Source organism: Ammodytes marinus (assembly GCF_949987685.1).
Source record: "Ammodytes marinus genome assembly, chromosome: 3".
Classification (NCBI taxonomy): domain Eukaryota; kingdom Metazoa; phylum Chordata; class Actinopteri; order Uranoscopiformes; family Ammodytidae; genus Ammodytes; species Ammodytes marinus.
The window spans coordinates 3,753,048-3,769,983 of record NC_137232.1 but is presented as its reverse complement, the minus strand read 5'-3'; the positions used below and the strand labels follow the sequence as shown (position 1 = coordinate 3,769,983).

At 42.3% G+C, this 16,936-nt stretch overlaps 1 protein-coding gene across 2 annotated transcripts in view; it reads left to right on the top strand.

Moving 5' to 3' along the window:
- bcas3 (BCAS3 microtubule associated cell migration factor) overlaps positions 1-16,936 on the top strand; it is a 382,954-nt gene that overhangs the window by 328,535 nt on the left and 37,483 nt on the right. For both annotated transcript variants that reach the window (XR_013845568.1, XM_080053534.1), the window contains exon 23: positions 15,874-16,050. Coding sequence is in view for 1 of the 2 variants with exons in the window: in XM_080053534.1 (XP_079909660.1) it covers positions 15,874-16,050 (177 nt within the window). In the remaining variant the exon portion in view is untranslated. The remainder of the gene's footprint in view (positions 1-15,873; positions 16,051-16,936) is intronic.

Genomic DNA, 16,936 nt, shown 5'->3' with positions numbered 1-16,936 from the left:
CTCATAGCACTTCTTTAAGGTCACCTATTGTGCAAAATGCACTTTTTAATTTTTTCAACATTTATATACTGTATAGGTCCCTGGTTGGGAGACTGCCAAAGTATGAGAACAAACAACCCCCTCTCTTTTTCTCCACCTCCTTCTGAAAACATGTGTTCATTAAGTTAACCCCAGTCAGATTTCTCTACCCTTATGATGTCATAAGGAGTGAAGCCACGCCCCTCATTACCAACTTAGCCCACCCCCAGATCCCCCTGAATCTTAACTGGCAGTTAGATTCAGGGCCAATCAGAGCAGACTGGGCTTTTTGGAAGGCGGGGCTTAAAGAGACAGCCTCTCAAACGGAGCATTTCAGACAGAGGCTAAAAAGAGGAGATTCAGCAATGGCACTGTGAGAAATAGAGAAAGTTTTTTTTTGGACACTACATCATGAAAACAGTTTCTACAGTAGTAGAAAGAAACCCAAATGATTATTTTAAACCTGATAATGAACAAAGTATGTGACCTTTAAACTGACCCCCCTAGATTCTATTTCATCGTTCTATTTCAACACACAACCAAGAACACATTTTTAGTTATTTTAACACAGAGTTTTGTGCCTGCTAAACATCGCCATTACTTCAGGCATTTGAATGAATGACCAATACAGCTATGTCTTCTTTTTTTTAGGAGTCTCTTGACATAACAGGATGTCATGCCACATCATGCTACCATTGCTATGCCCAGTACTATCAGCTCACTGTTACCCCTCCCCCCCCCCCCCCCCCCCACAACATCCAATCTTAGCATTTACTGGGGATGGGGTTTGGGGGCAGCATTGTATATGTGTGGGTCTGTTTTGTAAATAGCACTAAGGTATTTATTTGTGCTGTGTCGCAATTCCAGTAAACAGAGGACAGCGGCAGTTTAGATTTGGAATGGATCCATTCCCAGAAAAAAAAAAAGTGAAGACGTGTGTGTGGGGGTTAGATGGAGGTGACAGACAGACAGTGAGGAAGGAAGTGAGCAAATTCAGTATGATTTATGAAGGCCAGTGACTCTTAACACACAGTTTGTCACACACAGATGACAAGAAATGCACACACTGTATGTCTGTCTCACATACACACACACACACACACACACACACACACACGTATATACACCGGTGTTGACACACACAAGCCCTGTAATTTAATATTGTGCAGAAAGCAAACATTCTCCTGTAAACATATCATCTGTCACCTCTATAGCTTAATCCATATCCTCTATGCCAAATGGAGGAACACACGTGGACACACACACACACACACACACACACACACACACCCCTGCGGCCTGTCAAACAAACAAATGAGGCTGGAGTGGAGTCCCTGTGAAAGTCATCACCATGACCATCCTAGCTTCATCATCACGTTAGCCTGCTCCATTACACAGCAACATGATCTGGCTTGAAATCAATTAGCCGGCCATGCTAGCACCGTGAAGTGTACACTCCCCAATCTGTGTTTTGGTTTGATGGAAAACAATGTCTAGCGACCAGAAGGGAGTTCTTTAGTTGTGTGGGCGCCACGTCTCTCTGGCCAGATGAAAGATCCTTTAGAACCGTTCTAGGAGGGGGGGGGGGGGGGGGGGCGCTGACTTTTTCTGTTTATTTATCCAAGTTATATTTTAGTGGACATGTAATAAACATTTCAAGAAACAGTTAAAAAATGTATTATTTTCATCATGTTGATATTATGCCAGGTATGGTATCATATAATCGCCCTAACAAGATTCAAAATCACATGCATCAAGCTGCCACTAAGCTTTACATGTTTGTTGATAAGCTAGTTTTAGATCCATATAAAATCAAAGTGTTTTAATTACTTTTATCACTTAGAAAGTTCAGCAGCCATGGTAGCACAATACAAGCTGATTAACCAGTGTCACCAGAACCTGCCCTTGCCATATGTGAAGCCCCATGGTCAACTGTGGACTTTTACATCTGATTTTTGTTTTAAATATACATTTAAGCAGTGCAGCAAATTGCAGTATTGCAAGTTAGTAAAAAAAAAAGAAGGCACTTCTAATGCTTTGGAAGAAAACAAAGTAATTGTGGAACATGTGATCATTTTGGGTTATTCCGTAATAATCAGTATCCTATCATCTCTGGATGCAACCAATACGGAACCCTAACCCTAACCATAACCCTAACCCTGACCCTAAAGCAGGACAGTAAGGGTAAGTCAAAATGTAACCTGAATACATTTTGTTCAGTTTAAATACCTACTTCACCGGTGGAAATATGAAGGTGTACGAAACTCTGAGATCCTATGTAGTATAAACGTGATGTCACACATTTTCCCATGTGTGACATCACGTATGGGAAAATGTAGGGTTAGGATTAACAGGAAGCTGGGCCAAGGGAAGACTCAGGGAAGAAAAACCTCATTCATTATATAATGATAGAACGCCGGTTCCATATGGGTGAAGTATTCCTTTAATAACTTTGATTATTGTAATCGTTCTGGCTTAGTCTTTCACTAAGTATTTGGGCTTTTTGTTGAACGTTGACATGCGAGTCACTGACACCAATTGACAGTGCGGACGTGAGTGAACATATAGGTGTGTTGAGTCCATTTTCACTGCATTTTTCGGCACAATAGACCTAGCAGCTGTTGTATTTATTGTCCTAATGTGAAGTCATACTGGAGTTATGAGTGTCAAGAAAGGGATGAATAGATAGGACAGTATTTGGCTTAAGTTAAAGTTTGTATTTGACACACAGTACGTTTCGCCAACCAAATGCCCATATGTTGGCATATAATTAGTTCATCTTTTCATATGCAAAAATCCCAGAAGGATCATACATACACCAAAAATAGTTCATACATACATGCTGTCAGGCAGGCCTCCTCATTTGTCAGCAAACACACCCTTCAGTGGGCCTGCTCAGTGTTACATACATGTCCACCTTCTAACCAGTGTCTTCCTCTGCTCAATATGCTTCCGTCTGATTTGGACCATATATAGTATATAAAATGGATGTAGCATCCGGGCTGATCTTAAAGTTTTAAAACCTGCCCTTAGTGGCCACTTGGTGAACTGCATTTTTTTGGTACTTCCGCATTGGATGCTGGTAGAATTTGCTGTGGTTGGGGCTTGATTTGGACCCAACAGCCTTAACCAGTTGGTCTCTTATCCTTTAAAATGTTTTTAAAGGAACCAGCGCTTGTTTTATTCTATATGTGTCATTGTCAAAACAAGCATGTCCATAAGTAAGTTGTAATCACTCTCAGCTGTTTACGATCAGCAGATTGAATTACTTACCCCCCTTTGCCACTGTGAGTGACAGTCTTTCTTACTTCCAGCATGTTGAGATGTCAAAGCATGTTATGTCCGGTGCTTCAAATATTCTCACTGTCTTTCTCTCTTTATTACCCTGATGGAGTTAGACAGGACAGACCATTGCTAGTCATTTGTTCCAGGCTTTGACCCCATGTTGGACCTGTCCCCCTGTCCCCTCACGTCTTACTTCCCTTTGCTATAGGTCTTCTCTGGAGCCACCAGTTCTCCTTTAAAGAAAAAAACTGTTTTACTTCTCAAAGCGCTTATCTTTTTTATCACAAGGTTTAGTTGGTGTGGGTATGAGTGCTTCTTGCTTCTGGACCAGAAAAGTGTTGTCTTCGCTCCACAATCAGTGTTCCTTGATGAGAGCCAGTTCTTTTTATGTGGTTATTCAAAGAAGTGTTTCACAAATGGGCGCTGGCCCCCGAACCGGCCCCCAAACTGCTTTGGTGGGAAAGGGATATGAAACTACTTGAAGATGTGGCCATTTCTGAGCCCCTTTGAACAGCATCTGTCTCATCCAGGTCCTTCACATTGCCTTTTGAGCATTGGGAAGCATGTTGGAGCACTGAGCTAACATGTTGTGTGTATGCGTGCAAGCCCTCGCAGGGTTTTGTCTCCTCTCAGGTGCCCACATCACTCTGTGTTTGCACACCACTTCATCTAACAAACCAGCATAATCAGCCTGCAAGAAAACACATGTGCGCACACACACACACACACACACACACACACACACACACACACACACACACAGCCCATGTGTGTTTACCAGATCTGTGTGCAAACATGAGCATGTATGTGCTGTGCTTAAAGAACTCTGCTATGTGGCACGCAAGCATATGGCTCAAGTATCCCTCTATGACAATATGCTGTTATGAAGGACACGCAAATACAACAGCAATGTCATACCCTGTCTTACTCTCCTACCTTCTCATGTTGTTGATATTCCTATTCATGTTCAAGTTGTGTATTTCATTTGAACACACACCAATATGATTCTCGAACACATAATTCCAAACCATGGGCTTTAATGTGCTGCTTTCCATCTGATTATCATAATATAATATTAATGCATGATACTTTCAGAGCCCTTTTGTTGAACCTGGCTGAAGGGATTTTCTCCCATCAGTCTTAATAGCATGAGTGAGGTCCAAAGCTGATGTTGGGTGATAGGGCTTGTCCTCCATTGCCAGCTGTGTTCCAGTTTTATCTTATAGATGTTGGGTGGCTCTTTGCAGGCCAGTCATGTTTGCTTCCACACCAACCTGGGAACCATTCCTTTATTTTAATTAAAACTAATGGGAAAACCATTACAATGGCATTAAACCTATGTTTAGCTATGTTGTGTGTAACATTGGACGTTATGTAATGTTGGTGGTATAAGGATCATTTAAAAAAATGTACTCAATGTACTCCCAAGAGACCAATTAAAAAGAGAACTCAAAACACCGGATCCTTGCTCTATAGCTTCGGAAAATGGTTTTTAATCACTTAAACAAGTTTCACTGTTGTGGGGGAATATGTAATAAATTAATGGGATGAGAAAATCCACAGTAAAAAAAAAAACACCGGATCCTACATTTCCCATGATGCAGTTCGATAGCTCTTTTCTTCAGACATTTTCCCCCTGGTAAATACATGTCTTTATTTTATGTATTCATAGCCTTTGAGCACAAACTGAGATTACCTTAATGACATCACTAAATCCACCTGAGATTATTTTTCTCTGACTTCATAAAGCTCCATCAAGAGCTACAGACAATATTTAGGAGTATTTTCACTTCTATTGCTAATGAAGTGGTAGAATTAGTAATAGAAGTGTAAACTGACTCTGTCTATCTTATCAGTGAATTCTCCCTTTGAATAAACGTACAGAACTTGGCAATACATATACTGTGTATATCCATTAGTTTTATTTTTTTTATCGTTTATTATTTATTGTAATATATTTTTTCAGTATTAGGTCTCGTCTTACTTTACCCCCAGTTTCTGTGACAAGTTAAAAGCTTAACATATTTCACCGAAGGGCCAACAGTAATCTAAAAGATGTTGGTGGATGTGATCAAAGTGTATTTATAGTCCTTGGGAATAGATGGCAGTCCATTATAGAGTCTAGGGATTGGAAGATAAATATTAAGGTTAGGCTTATGGACATGGCATTGCTCTGAGACAGCCACATTCAAGCCGTAGCTTGCTGTTGAACCGGTAAGCGTTAACAGGGAGCAAAGCACTGCCGCTTGTCTGATGTGACATGCCTTGAATTAGCTCAGTGGGCGGTAAGTGTGTATACGTGTCAGGGTAGTCAGTGTACTCGTCTACAATTAACTGTGTACAGGTTAATGCGTCTTCCTTTCTGAATGCCGTGTGTGGGGGCTTGCGTGTGTGTGTGTGTGTGTGTGTGTGTGTGTGTGTGTGTGTGTGTGTGTGTGTGTGTGTGTGTGTGTGTGTGTGTGTGTGTGTGTGTGTGTGTGTGTGTGTGTGTGTGTGTGTGTGTGTGTGTGTGTGTGTGTGTGTGTGTGTGTGTGTGTGTGTGTGTGTGTGTGTGTGTGTGTGTGTGTGTGTGTGTGTGGTAGTGAGTAAAGTGCCTTAAGGCAGACCCTGGTATTGATGGGGATTACTAACACTTAGCCGACACCAGTGAGACTGCAACGGGAGTAAATGATTTAGAAGCAGTGGCCTTAATGTAATGAAAGAAAGGCCCTGCCTGTCAGGAAAACACACACACACACACACACACAGCTACCTATGGGTGCTAATCCTGGGAGCTTACATCTCCATTAACACTAACACTGCACCACAAACCTACTCCGCCAGCTAGCTAGCACTCTCAGTGTTTCCCTGAGGATATCAGAGACACTCTTTCTCTCTCTCTCTCTCCCTCTCTCTCTCCCTCTCTCTCTCTCTCTCTCTCTCTCTCTCTCTCTCTCTCTCTCTCTCTCTCTCTCTCTCTCTCTCTCTCTCTCTCTCTCTCTCTCTCTCTCTCTCTCTCTCTCTCTCTCTGACACACTCACACAGACACACATAGCCTGAAGGGATGTCAGTATGGGTTCACAGCACAGTTATAGAAGTGTGTGTGCAAGTGAAGGTCTATTAAAAGTGTATTTTTGTCTTAGTTACATGTGAATTGTGTCATTGTACTTGATGAATGGGTGAATGCCCTCTGCATTAATAAAGGATTAGACAGATGTACCAAGCACACAGTGACACTTCAGTGACATCTAGCAGATCGTTCAGATCCAACACTGTCCCACTAAAATGACATTCATCTATAATTAATATGTGTAGCAAATTCACTTAATACTATAACTTAATAAAATAATGCCACAGGAAGTTAATGTAATAAATATTCATTATTGAGCTGTGGAATAGGGGTAGGATTAAATAGGTTCTATACTTTTTCCTTCTCCTTTTCAGGCATATCACTTGAATCATTTCGATATATGTAATTTTCCTTTTCTTTTTTGTGAAATACTTTGAACATCGTTTTTGTTTATTGTATTTTTTTATACTTTTCGTTTTCTTTTGTATTTTTATTTGATATGTCTGAAATAAATTCATTCAATCAAAACAATCCATTAATGCCAACCTCAAGATTACAAGAACACATGTAGGAAACATTGTAGCTCAACAGAGGCTAATGCTTAAGCTAAGGGAAATAAATGTACTCCAATACCCTCATCCCATTTGTTCTTAAACTTTTTGTCAACAAGCCAAAATAAAATCATCCCCATAGTTGGAAGAAGACAGGGTTTATGTAGATCAAAAACATGTTAAAGGTGCTGTAAGCGGAACGGTCAGTTAAGTTAACTTCCTGTCAGTGACTGCAGTTAGCAGTCCCCTCCCTCGTCCCCACGTCACCACATTAATGCACTGCGGTCTTCAAGCAGCGAGTTATCTAGCATCATCTCAGATCCAAAGTGTGATAAAACATGATAAAAACCATCAAAACAGACAAATTATATAGCTCCGATGGATTAAGGGAAGAAAAATCTCCCAAACCGAACCCCTACATGTGATGGATTGTTGCCCTTTTTATTTGTATTTGTTTTTGTTTGTATTCTTATTTATGTCTATTATTTCTAATCTAGAAAAAACATGCTACGTTTTTCCTATTTCTATTTTTCTTATTTATTTGATGTAAAAAATACACCCACTCTAAAAGGTGCTAGGTTATCCCCCTTCAAAAGGTGTCTTTCTTTATTTATTTTAATTTTTCTCTTCTCTCTCTTTGATATATTGATATATTATTATTGTCAATGCATCCCTGTTACATTGTTCTAGAAAAGTAAAAAAAAAAAAAAAAAAACAGAAAGGGGAGTATTAAGGTTTTGCTGGTTACGATCATTGATTGTTTCACTTGTACTGTTTTTTATTTTCAGTAATCAACAACAAGAAATAACTTGTAAACAATGTTTTGATGTATGCAATACTCTATAAATAAAAAAAAAAAAAAAAAAACATCAAAACAGACATTGGGGAGGATTTTTACTTTCTCCGCCATTGTAGGCGCATACACATTCACCCATCTGTCGCCCTGCACGTGCACCGGCAGTGAGACGGGTGGCGGTTTGTAGCGTTCTCTCTTCTGATTGGTTGTTAGTGGGATCCCTGAAAAAGTTTATTTGCCGATTACATGCAGAGCGAGTGACTGAGAGATCGGCTTTATGAAACGCGCACACTATATAAGTGATCACTGTATGAATGAAGAGCGATTTAACACTTACATGCTTACTTCACCTTTACCTACCTCAGTATTATCCCTCCAGGTCTTTTGGCAGCATCAGTTTGTCACCAGTCTGTCGGTATGATTTATGCTCTGTTTGTTGGTAACAGTCTGTTGCTGCTTTCCCCAGCACCTGACTTTCCCAGTAACACCACAGGTACACTTTGTCCCACACACGCCCCATTACATATTATACAGCACCCATAATAAAGGAATTAGTTCAATCAGCCCCCTTGCACTAAAGCCTAATTGAATTAGCATTAACCAAGCATTAGCGTTTTAACTGCACAGGTAGCCCAGAAACAGTGGCATGGGCCTCGGAACATTATACCTTTGTTCGTGTGTGTGTGTGTGTGTGTGTGCGTGTGCGTGCGTGCGTGCGTGCGTGCGTGCGTGCGTGCGTGCGTGCGTGCGTGCGCGTGCCTGAGAGGCAATTGTGATATTCACATGTAGCCTCATGTACACGTCCAACTTTGCCATCCTAAGCCCCTGCTGTAAAGGTATAAACACACACACCACACACACAGTCACACACACACACACACACACATCCCGCCGCAGTGTGATTAAATCTTTAAGGAAAGTAGCACTGGCTGTAGGGATAAGTAGGGCCAGTATGAGGGGACTGACAGCTGGGTGGAGAGTGGCTTTTAATCCTGTGGGCTTTTAACATGATGGAGGGTCAAACAACAATCCAGGATGTGTATTCTGAAGCCTGGTCCTCCTGTCCACCACACATCATCACGTTTCTAAAGATTTACAAAAATGAAGAGACCAGTCTGGATTTTTTCCAAAATCTTTATCTCCACATTACTTATTGAAAATGCTCTTAATGACAATTGTGTTATGGTGAATTTGGTAGAAATGTTGTCAGTAGTTAATATTATAAAATCAAAATGTTCATTTTACTCAAACATATGCATCTAAAGAGTAAAACAAGAGACACTGAACATTTGGAGTGGTCTCTTATTTTTTTCCAGAACTTTATATATTCTGTATATATATACAGTAGGCACACACCGCTTCAAACCAGTAGAGAGGAAATAAGTTGATTTAGGGATGGTAGGATGGCCTAGAGGAAGAGTGTCCTCCCAGTAACCATGTGGTCTCTGGTTCCTCCCAGTAACCATAAGGTCTCTGGTTTCTCCCAGTAACCATGAGGTCTTTGGTTTCTCCCAGTAACCATGAGGTCTCTGGTTCCTCCCAGTAACCATGAGGTCTCTGGTTCCTCCTCCCAGTAACCATGAGGTCTCTGGTTCCTCTCAGTAACCATAAGGTCTCTGGTTCCTCCCAGTAACCATGAGGTCTCTGGTTCCTCCTCCCAATAACCAAGAGGTCTCGGTTCCTCCTCCCAGTAACTATGAGGTCTCTGGTGTCTCCTCCCAGTAACCACAAGGTCTCTGGTTCCTCCCAGTAACCATGAGGTCTCTGGTTCCTCCTCCCAGTAACCATGAGGTCTCTGGTTTCTCCCAGTAACCATGAGGTCTCTGGTTCCTCCCAGTAACCATAAGGTCTCTGGTTTCTCCCAGTAACCATGATGTCTCTGGTTCCTCCTCCCAGTAACCATGAGGTCTCTGGTTCCTCCTCCCAGTAACCATGAGGTCTCTGGTTCCTCCTCCCAGTAACCATGAGGTCTCTGGTTCCTCCTCCCAGTAACCATGAGGTCTCTGGTTCCTCCTCCCAGTAACCATGACGTCTCTAGTTGGATCCCCGGCACCGGACAGGAGGGTGTTAGTAGTAAAACTAGTGGTGGCTGCTGTTACATCTGCCCACCATCTCTACCATTGTGTCCTTGAGCAAGACACTGAACCCCAAACTGCTCCAGAGGGCACGGCACTGCTGCAGACCCTGCACTCTAGAGAACTGCATATGTGTTTGTGTTAGAGATGGAGGAAGGGTTAGCGAAGAAGCTATTTCGATTACCGTGGGTGACTTACCTTGTGTGACTATGCATGTGTTAATTGCCAAATAAAGACTTAAAGACCTACTTCACCAGGGGAATCCTATGCAGTATTAATGTGCAAAAATGTTAGAAATCGGTTCTTCCTAGCCTGAGAAAGAGCAGAAAGAGTGTTTTATGGTCTCACTTTCTAACCCTACATTTTCTAATGAGTGACATCACACATGGTAAAATGTAGGGTTAGGATTAACAGGACAGCTGGGCCAAGGGAAGACTGAGGGAAGACTGAGGGAAGAAAAACCTCATTCATTATATTATGATAGTGATGTTATAATGATAGAACGCCTGTTCCGTGAAGTATACCTTTACTTAAGATTTCAACCTTGGATTGTGTCACGTCTAACATTTTGATGATATTAAAATAAGGTATCCTTGTTACTGTTTGTATTTGTAGTAGTGTCATTGACATTTTTCTTTTCAAACTAATGCTAGTGCTGTTATTATGACATAATGAGTTGTTCAAACAGCACCTAAACAGAGCAGCAGCAGCTTTTGTGTCTATACAGGATTCAGGCAAAGTATTGTGTGTTCTAGCAGCGCTCAGAAACCCATTCACTGTAGTTATGTGTAGAAATAGACTTGTAGCGTACAAATAAGCTTTGGTTTGCTGTCACACACACACACACACACACACACACATACACCCACACACACGCACGCGCACACACACACACACACACACACACACACACACACACAGCATGAGTTAAACGTGTCAAGCCTGAAAAACACAGGCTCTCGTATGGACACAAATAATCATAAGAAACAATAGCTACATATATTAAACAGCAGCCTAATCAGAGCATTATTTATGTATAATACGATAACGCCCTTCAAATACCTAACTTCTGCATGTCTGCACTGCAATGCCCTGCTAAACTCATTCTAAATGACTGCACATCAACACCAGCTTTCAGCATTAAGCATAGTTTCAGTCTGCAGTTATCAGTATCGGCCTTCAAATACCCATATTGGTCCAAGCCTGCTCTGATAAACCTGAGGCTCTTCCTAACCTTCTGCCAAGCTCTTATCAGCCACCGCTGTCAAAACCTTTGATCTGCCTGGCTCACTGGCTATCAGGGAGCAGACGACTACTACTGTGTGTGTGTGTGTGTGTGTGTGTGTGTGTGTGTGTGTGTGTGTGTGTGTGTGTGTGTGTGTGTGTGTGTGTGTGTGTGTGTGTGTGTGTGTGTGTGTGTGTGTGTGGGTTCGTCCTGGGGCCTGGTCAGTCTCTGCTCCGCTGCGGGCCAGTGACAGGTGCTAATACCGGGGCGAGAGGCTGCACGGGCCTCCATGCTCCCTACTGTGATAACACTGAGCCACCTCCGAAAGCATACAAACACACACACACAATCACTCTCACACACACAGTGGCTAAGCTCTCCTGATAACTTTGCTGCACTTCAGAAGCAGCATGTGTGTGTGTTGGATTGATTTTTCAAAGGATTCGCCTTTAGTGCCAGCAGGCCTTCCATCAAAGCTGGCGGTCAGAGCCTCTGTGTGTGTGTGTGTGTGTGTGTGTGTGTGTGTGTGTGTGTGTGTGTGTGTGTGTGTGTGTGTGTGTGTGTGTGTGTGTGTGTGTGTGTGTGTGTGTGTGTGTGTGTGTGTGTGTGTGTGTGTGTGTGTGTGTGTGTGTGTGTGTGTGTGTGTGTGTGTGTGTGTGTGTGTGTACGAGTGGTGATATGATGTTATTATGTTGTGCATGGTGGGTGGTTGATTTAATGCTGGATAACTGGGATGTGTGTGCGTGTGCATGTGCATGTGAGTGTGCTTGCTTGCATGCTTTTTGTAAAGGCTGAATTGAATCTTGTATGTGTAAAGGCCCATCTGGACCAGACAGCTTAGTGTTGTTACAGAGTGAAGTGTGGCACATTTCTTATGAAGGTACAAGCCGCTACAACCTCCGGCTGACGATTTGGTAGAGGTTTGACATGGCATAGAAATCCATTTAATCAATCTTTTTATATCTGTCCACTTTAAGTCTTTGTTGGGACACACACGCACGCACGCTCACACACAGACACACGCACACACACACACACAGACACACGCACGCACACATCCTAGGATGCTAGGATCAAAGCTCATTCCGCTACCAGTCCTCCATAGTTATTTGATGCAGTACCTTAAATGGAATGCAACAAATCACATCAATGTCAAATAAACAACGTCATCCATCTTTGACGTTTTAGTTTTAGCCAGAAACTGAACACAACCTGTCCGTCTTGTCTACTTGCCTCTACCTTCATATGTACCAGTCCCTGTCAGTCTGTGTACATGTGGCTCTGTGCATCCTGTACTGGCTGCTTGCTCACACAGAGATACACACACAGACATAGATTGTGCACATGGATGATGGTATTTCCAGGAAGAGAGGATCTCTCTCTCTCTCTGTGTCCTTGTCTTTTCACTTTTTTCCTTTGATGTCATCTGTCTGCCTTCTCACCAGGCCTTCGCTGATACCCACAAGACCACTAGAGAAACATTCCTCTGTGTGTGTGTGTGTGTGTGTGTGTGTGTGTGTGTGTCTGTCTGTCTGTCTGTCTGTCTGTCTGTCTGTCTGTCTGTCTGTCTGTCTGTCTGTCTGTCTGTCTGTCTGTCTGTCTGTCTGTCCGTCCGTCCGTCCGTCCGTCCGTCCGTCTGTCTGTGCGTGAGCGTCCGTGTGTGTTGTCTGTCTGTCTGTCTGTCTGTCCGTCCGTCCGTCTGTCCGTCCGTCTGTCTGTGCGTGCGTGTCCGTCCGTGTGTGTGTGTGTGTCCACTCGCCTAAGAGGGAGAGAGAAAGCAAGCGACAAAGGACGCAGGAACAGGTTCAGTCATTCAGAGATGCTGCTGTAGCATGAATCAGTACAGTTTGTAGTTTGAAGAGTGCAACATCAATAACTGACAACTTCCTGACACTCCATTTGGATGTGAAAAATATACTGTGATAAAGACCTAGATAGAGAGTTGTTAATGATCTATTCTTAAGGCTGTTTATTTAAATGTTGACTTTGCTTTCAAAAATGTAGTCCAATCCCTCTTTGAAGCCTACATTTATCCACCCCAGTTCATTTCAATCCACACTCACACACACACACACACACACACACACACACACACACACACACACACACACACACACACACACACACACACACACACACACACATACAGGCTTTCATCACCCTCAACATACCATGAATTCTTGCTTGTTATTGTCTTGTGTCCTTTTCCCTCTTAAATGTAGTCAGATGTAGTTTCATGTCAACCACACAATGGTGCTTCGGTCATGTCTGTCACCTTGTGTTGTCTTGTACAGTAAAAAAAGAGAAGCATCAGTCCTAGCTTGTTTACCTGGCTGGGTTTGATAGCATCAAGCTAGGCCTATTAGGCTGATTATTAGGCTACGATCCCTTCATAAATTACACCGTTCACTGTTGCTTTGGTGATAGCTCAGACCCTGCTCGTAGCTAACTGTTCTATTTGCTGGGGGGGGGGGGACTGGACAGTTAGCCATTCATAAAATAACTGTGACTGCCTTGGAAATACACTTGTTTTCATAAGTAGCGTGTGTCATTCCGGAGCTCTATTTTATTATTTTCAAAATGTTGTAAAATAAAACAAATGAAAGTTAGAAGAGATCCGGGGCTGTTCATCAAACCTTGGTGGCTGTAGCCGGGGATGCCTAGGTCTAACAACGCCACTGTGCTCACTGTGTTAACTCACCATTTGATAAGTAGGAAGAACTTAACAGACAATAAGCTAGATGGTAATGTTACGCAGTACAATTTGAACTCTTCCTGTGCGCCTGCAAAGTCTCGACGGATATACAGTAAAAGCAAGAGGCAAGATCAAGGAGCCATGTTATGAAGAAATAAATAAGTAAGAGTATGTCCCAATTCATATTGCATGCTAACTAGATTATTTGTATGGTCAGATGTGGTATGTAGAATAGAAAAAAGAAAGAGTATGCAATTCGGACCAAGGGTGTTTATCCTGTCCTGTATATCCTGTTCCTCATACACTGTGTATCCTGGGCTTAACAAGCAGAGAGCTGCTGCTGCTGATGAATATGGTGATTAATAATATGATGATGATGATGATTATGATTAGGTCCCAGGAGTCATTGACTAACTTCACATCTAAATCCTCCCTTTCAGCCATTCTCACCTCTGGGTGCTGGCAGCCACAGTGACCAAGCCAAATGAACACACTAAAAGAATGAACCAGTTTAAGAGTCTGCATGCCTGCTTGCCTGGCTGGGCTTGACTGGCTTTGTCACATGAAAACACACACACACGCAAACACACACACACACACACACTAGACACACACACACACACTTCACACACACACAGAAACAGGTTGCAGACTCTCTGGCTCCAAAGCACAAGATCGTTCTGATTGCAGAAATTACGACAGACAGAAGGGAGAAAAAGATTAAGGAGCAGGCTAGCTCAGTACGGATTTGGTTTGACAGGCATGAAGATTGTGTTGTGCTTACAAGTTGTTGTGTGTGTTTGTGTGTGTGTGTTTATGTGTGTGTGTGTGTGTGTGTGTCTGCGTGCATGCTTGCGTGTGTCCGTCCACGCTTGCGTGAGTTGAACCCGTTGAACTAGTGTGCACTTTTGTATGAATTTCTGATGTGTTGTGGTACAAAGGTTTTTCCTGATATAGTTAATCTTGAAAATGAAGAGTGGGGCGAGATTCCCTTATCAAACAAAAGTAAGAAGCAATGTGTTAAGCACACTATGATGGAATAAGCTGCTCTATGGTCAGTCAGCTGTTATTGCCACAGACAGGACAGTTTATCAAACAGTCCTCAGATCTGTTGAAGGCCTTACTCATTACATTACTAAGCATAACCTGCAAATTGACTTACAGTAGACACATACAGTAATTCACATCCTTGGCTCCTTTTTGCACATTTGTATCTGTCTGTATTTTTCCTCAGTTTGAAGCTGAAGCATGCTTATGAATCATGTTATTGCACACTGATAAATACACATACTTTGCACAAATTGTTGGGAGTTTTGGTTTAGCGTAAAAGATTCCTTGTACCGATGACCTCTTCCTCAGTGACGTACCACATAGCACATGTTGACTGGCTGGCTAGTACTTTACAAGAGTGCTTTTAATAAAACATTTAATAAGCATATATGCATATATAAAGTGCATGATGATTCTATTCTATCTGCTAACATATGATCTGTTTGGGAGCAGAGTGTAACTTACTTTTAACACAGGATTCCAACACTTACTTTTTGTTAGTGGTGTTTTATTACGTAATACAAAGGTTTAAGATAAGCCTACAGTAAAAAAAGTAATAAAAATAAATGATATGTGAGTAGCCTAGTTACTCTAAGTAAGAAAATACAGCCTGCATCAAAGCTTTGCATGCTTTGAGTGTTTAGTCTTAGGTATTTGTACAGATGATAATCTGTGAACGTTCCTCTCATCTGTGTTTCTTTTTTCTTTTCTTTTTTGTGACCTGGATTTTATTATTTTTTTTAATTTCTCGTCCGTCCCGGGGCAAAAGTACGGGACAAAATACATTCTGTTCAACTCAACTAGTACCCCGAATAAATGCAGGAGACAAACAGACAAACAAACAAAAACATCTTCACACATTAAAGTCCTTTCCTATCCAAACGTTGCAGTGGATCAATATAAAGGAAAATGATTCCAAGAGAGTACAGACAGAGAAATGATACGCCTTGAGTCCTGAATGTTACCTCTGTCAGCCCCCCTCAACCTGTGTGTGTGTGTGTGTGTGTGTGTGTGTGTGTGTGTGTGTGTGTGTGTGTGTGTGTGTGTGTGTGTGTGTGTGTGTGTGTGTGTGTGTGTGTGTGTGTGTGTGTGTGTGCGTGTGCGTGGGTGTGTGTGTGTTTGTTTTCAGGTCCATTTGACGGGCGTGGAGTGACCCTGCTGGAGGTGTGTGGCAGCTGGCCGGAGAGCTTCGGTGTTCCGCGGCACATCATCGGCTCAGCGGACGCTACAGACGAAGGCCTGCGAGAGAGACTGGCAGATGCTATGTCAGAGTCCCCATCCAGGGACATAGTAGGGTCTGCTACAGGTAAGGCAGGGGAATGGACATGCACACGCATACACAAACACAAACACATGATGCACACATCCAAACAGTTAAAGGTACATTTTTTAGCTTTTTAGCCCTCACTCTCCTGCTCAAGAAAAGGTGACAGAAACTGTTCCTGTAACTGTGCGTGTGTTTTTGATATAGAAATGTTCAAAGGTGTCTCATCCAGGTTAGCTTAGCTCAAACACTGGTAGCCCATGGGAGCAGGTCAAAAGATACTTCATCACATCACTAAATGCTCCTGTGTGCTTGTTGGGACTTCTTTACTCATCACATTATGTTCCTTTCAGTATGTATTTAGTTTTGTTAACAACATACTGTCATTTGTTTGTCAAATGTTGAACTCTTACTTTAACATGAACTTTTGCAAAAGGAAACTTCTATTCCTCCATGTTCAGTTCATTTTTTTCACAGGCTGTACTTTTAGCCGCTGGAGAAAAGCATTTCAGAAAAGATGAATTACATGATGGTCAGATAGTGAGTGAGATCTTACAAATCCAGATGGAATATACAGCTGTGGTCTCAGTGACACATGGGTATTACATCCCATTATTATGATTCAAAAATGACAAAATAAGACAGGGAGCTAAATTGCATCGAAGAGGAAATCTGGGCCTGAAAATACCATCCAGTCTGAAGCAACACATGTAAGACAAACTATAACGGATAGGATGAAGGATGTTTAACCCGGCTCTACACTGTCCCCTTTGAACATTTGTAGTCGGCATTTTCTCTTCTCTCTCTCAAGATAGGTCCCCGCTGAGAGCACCTCAACTACTCTGCCATATTGATGCTGCTCAGGCTGTTAGTGCAGCACAAATCCCCCCAAAAAAGTTGGGGGATCTTTTAAGAGCCTTAAAAAGAA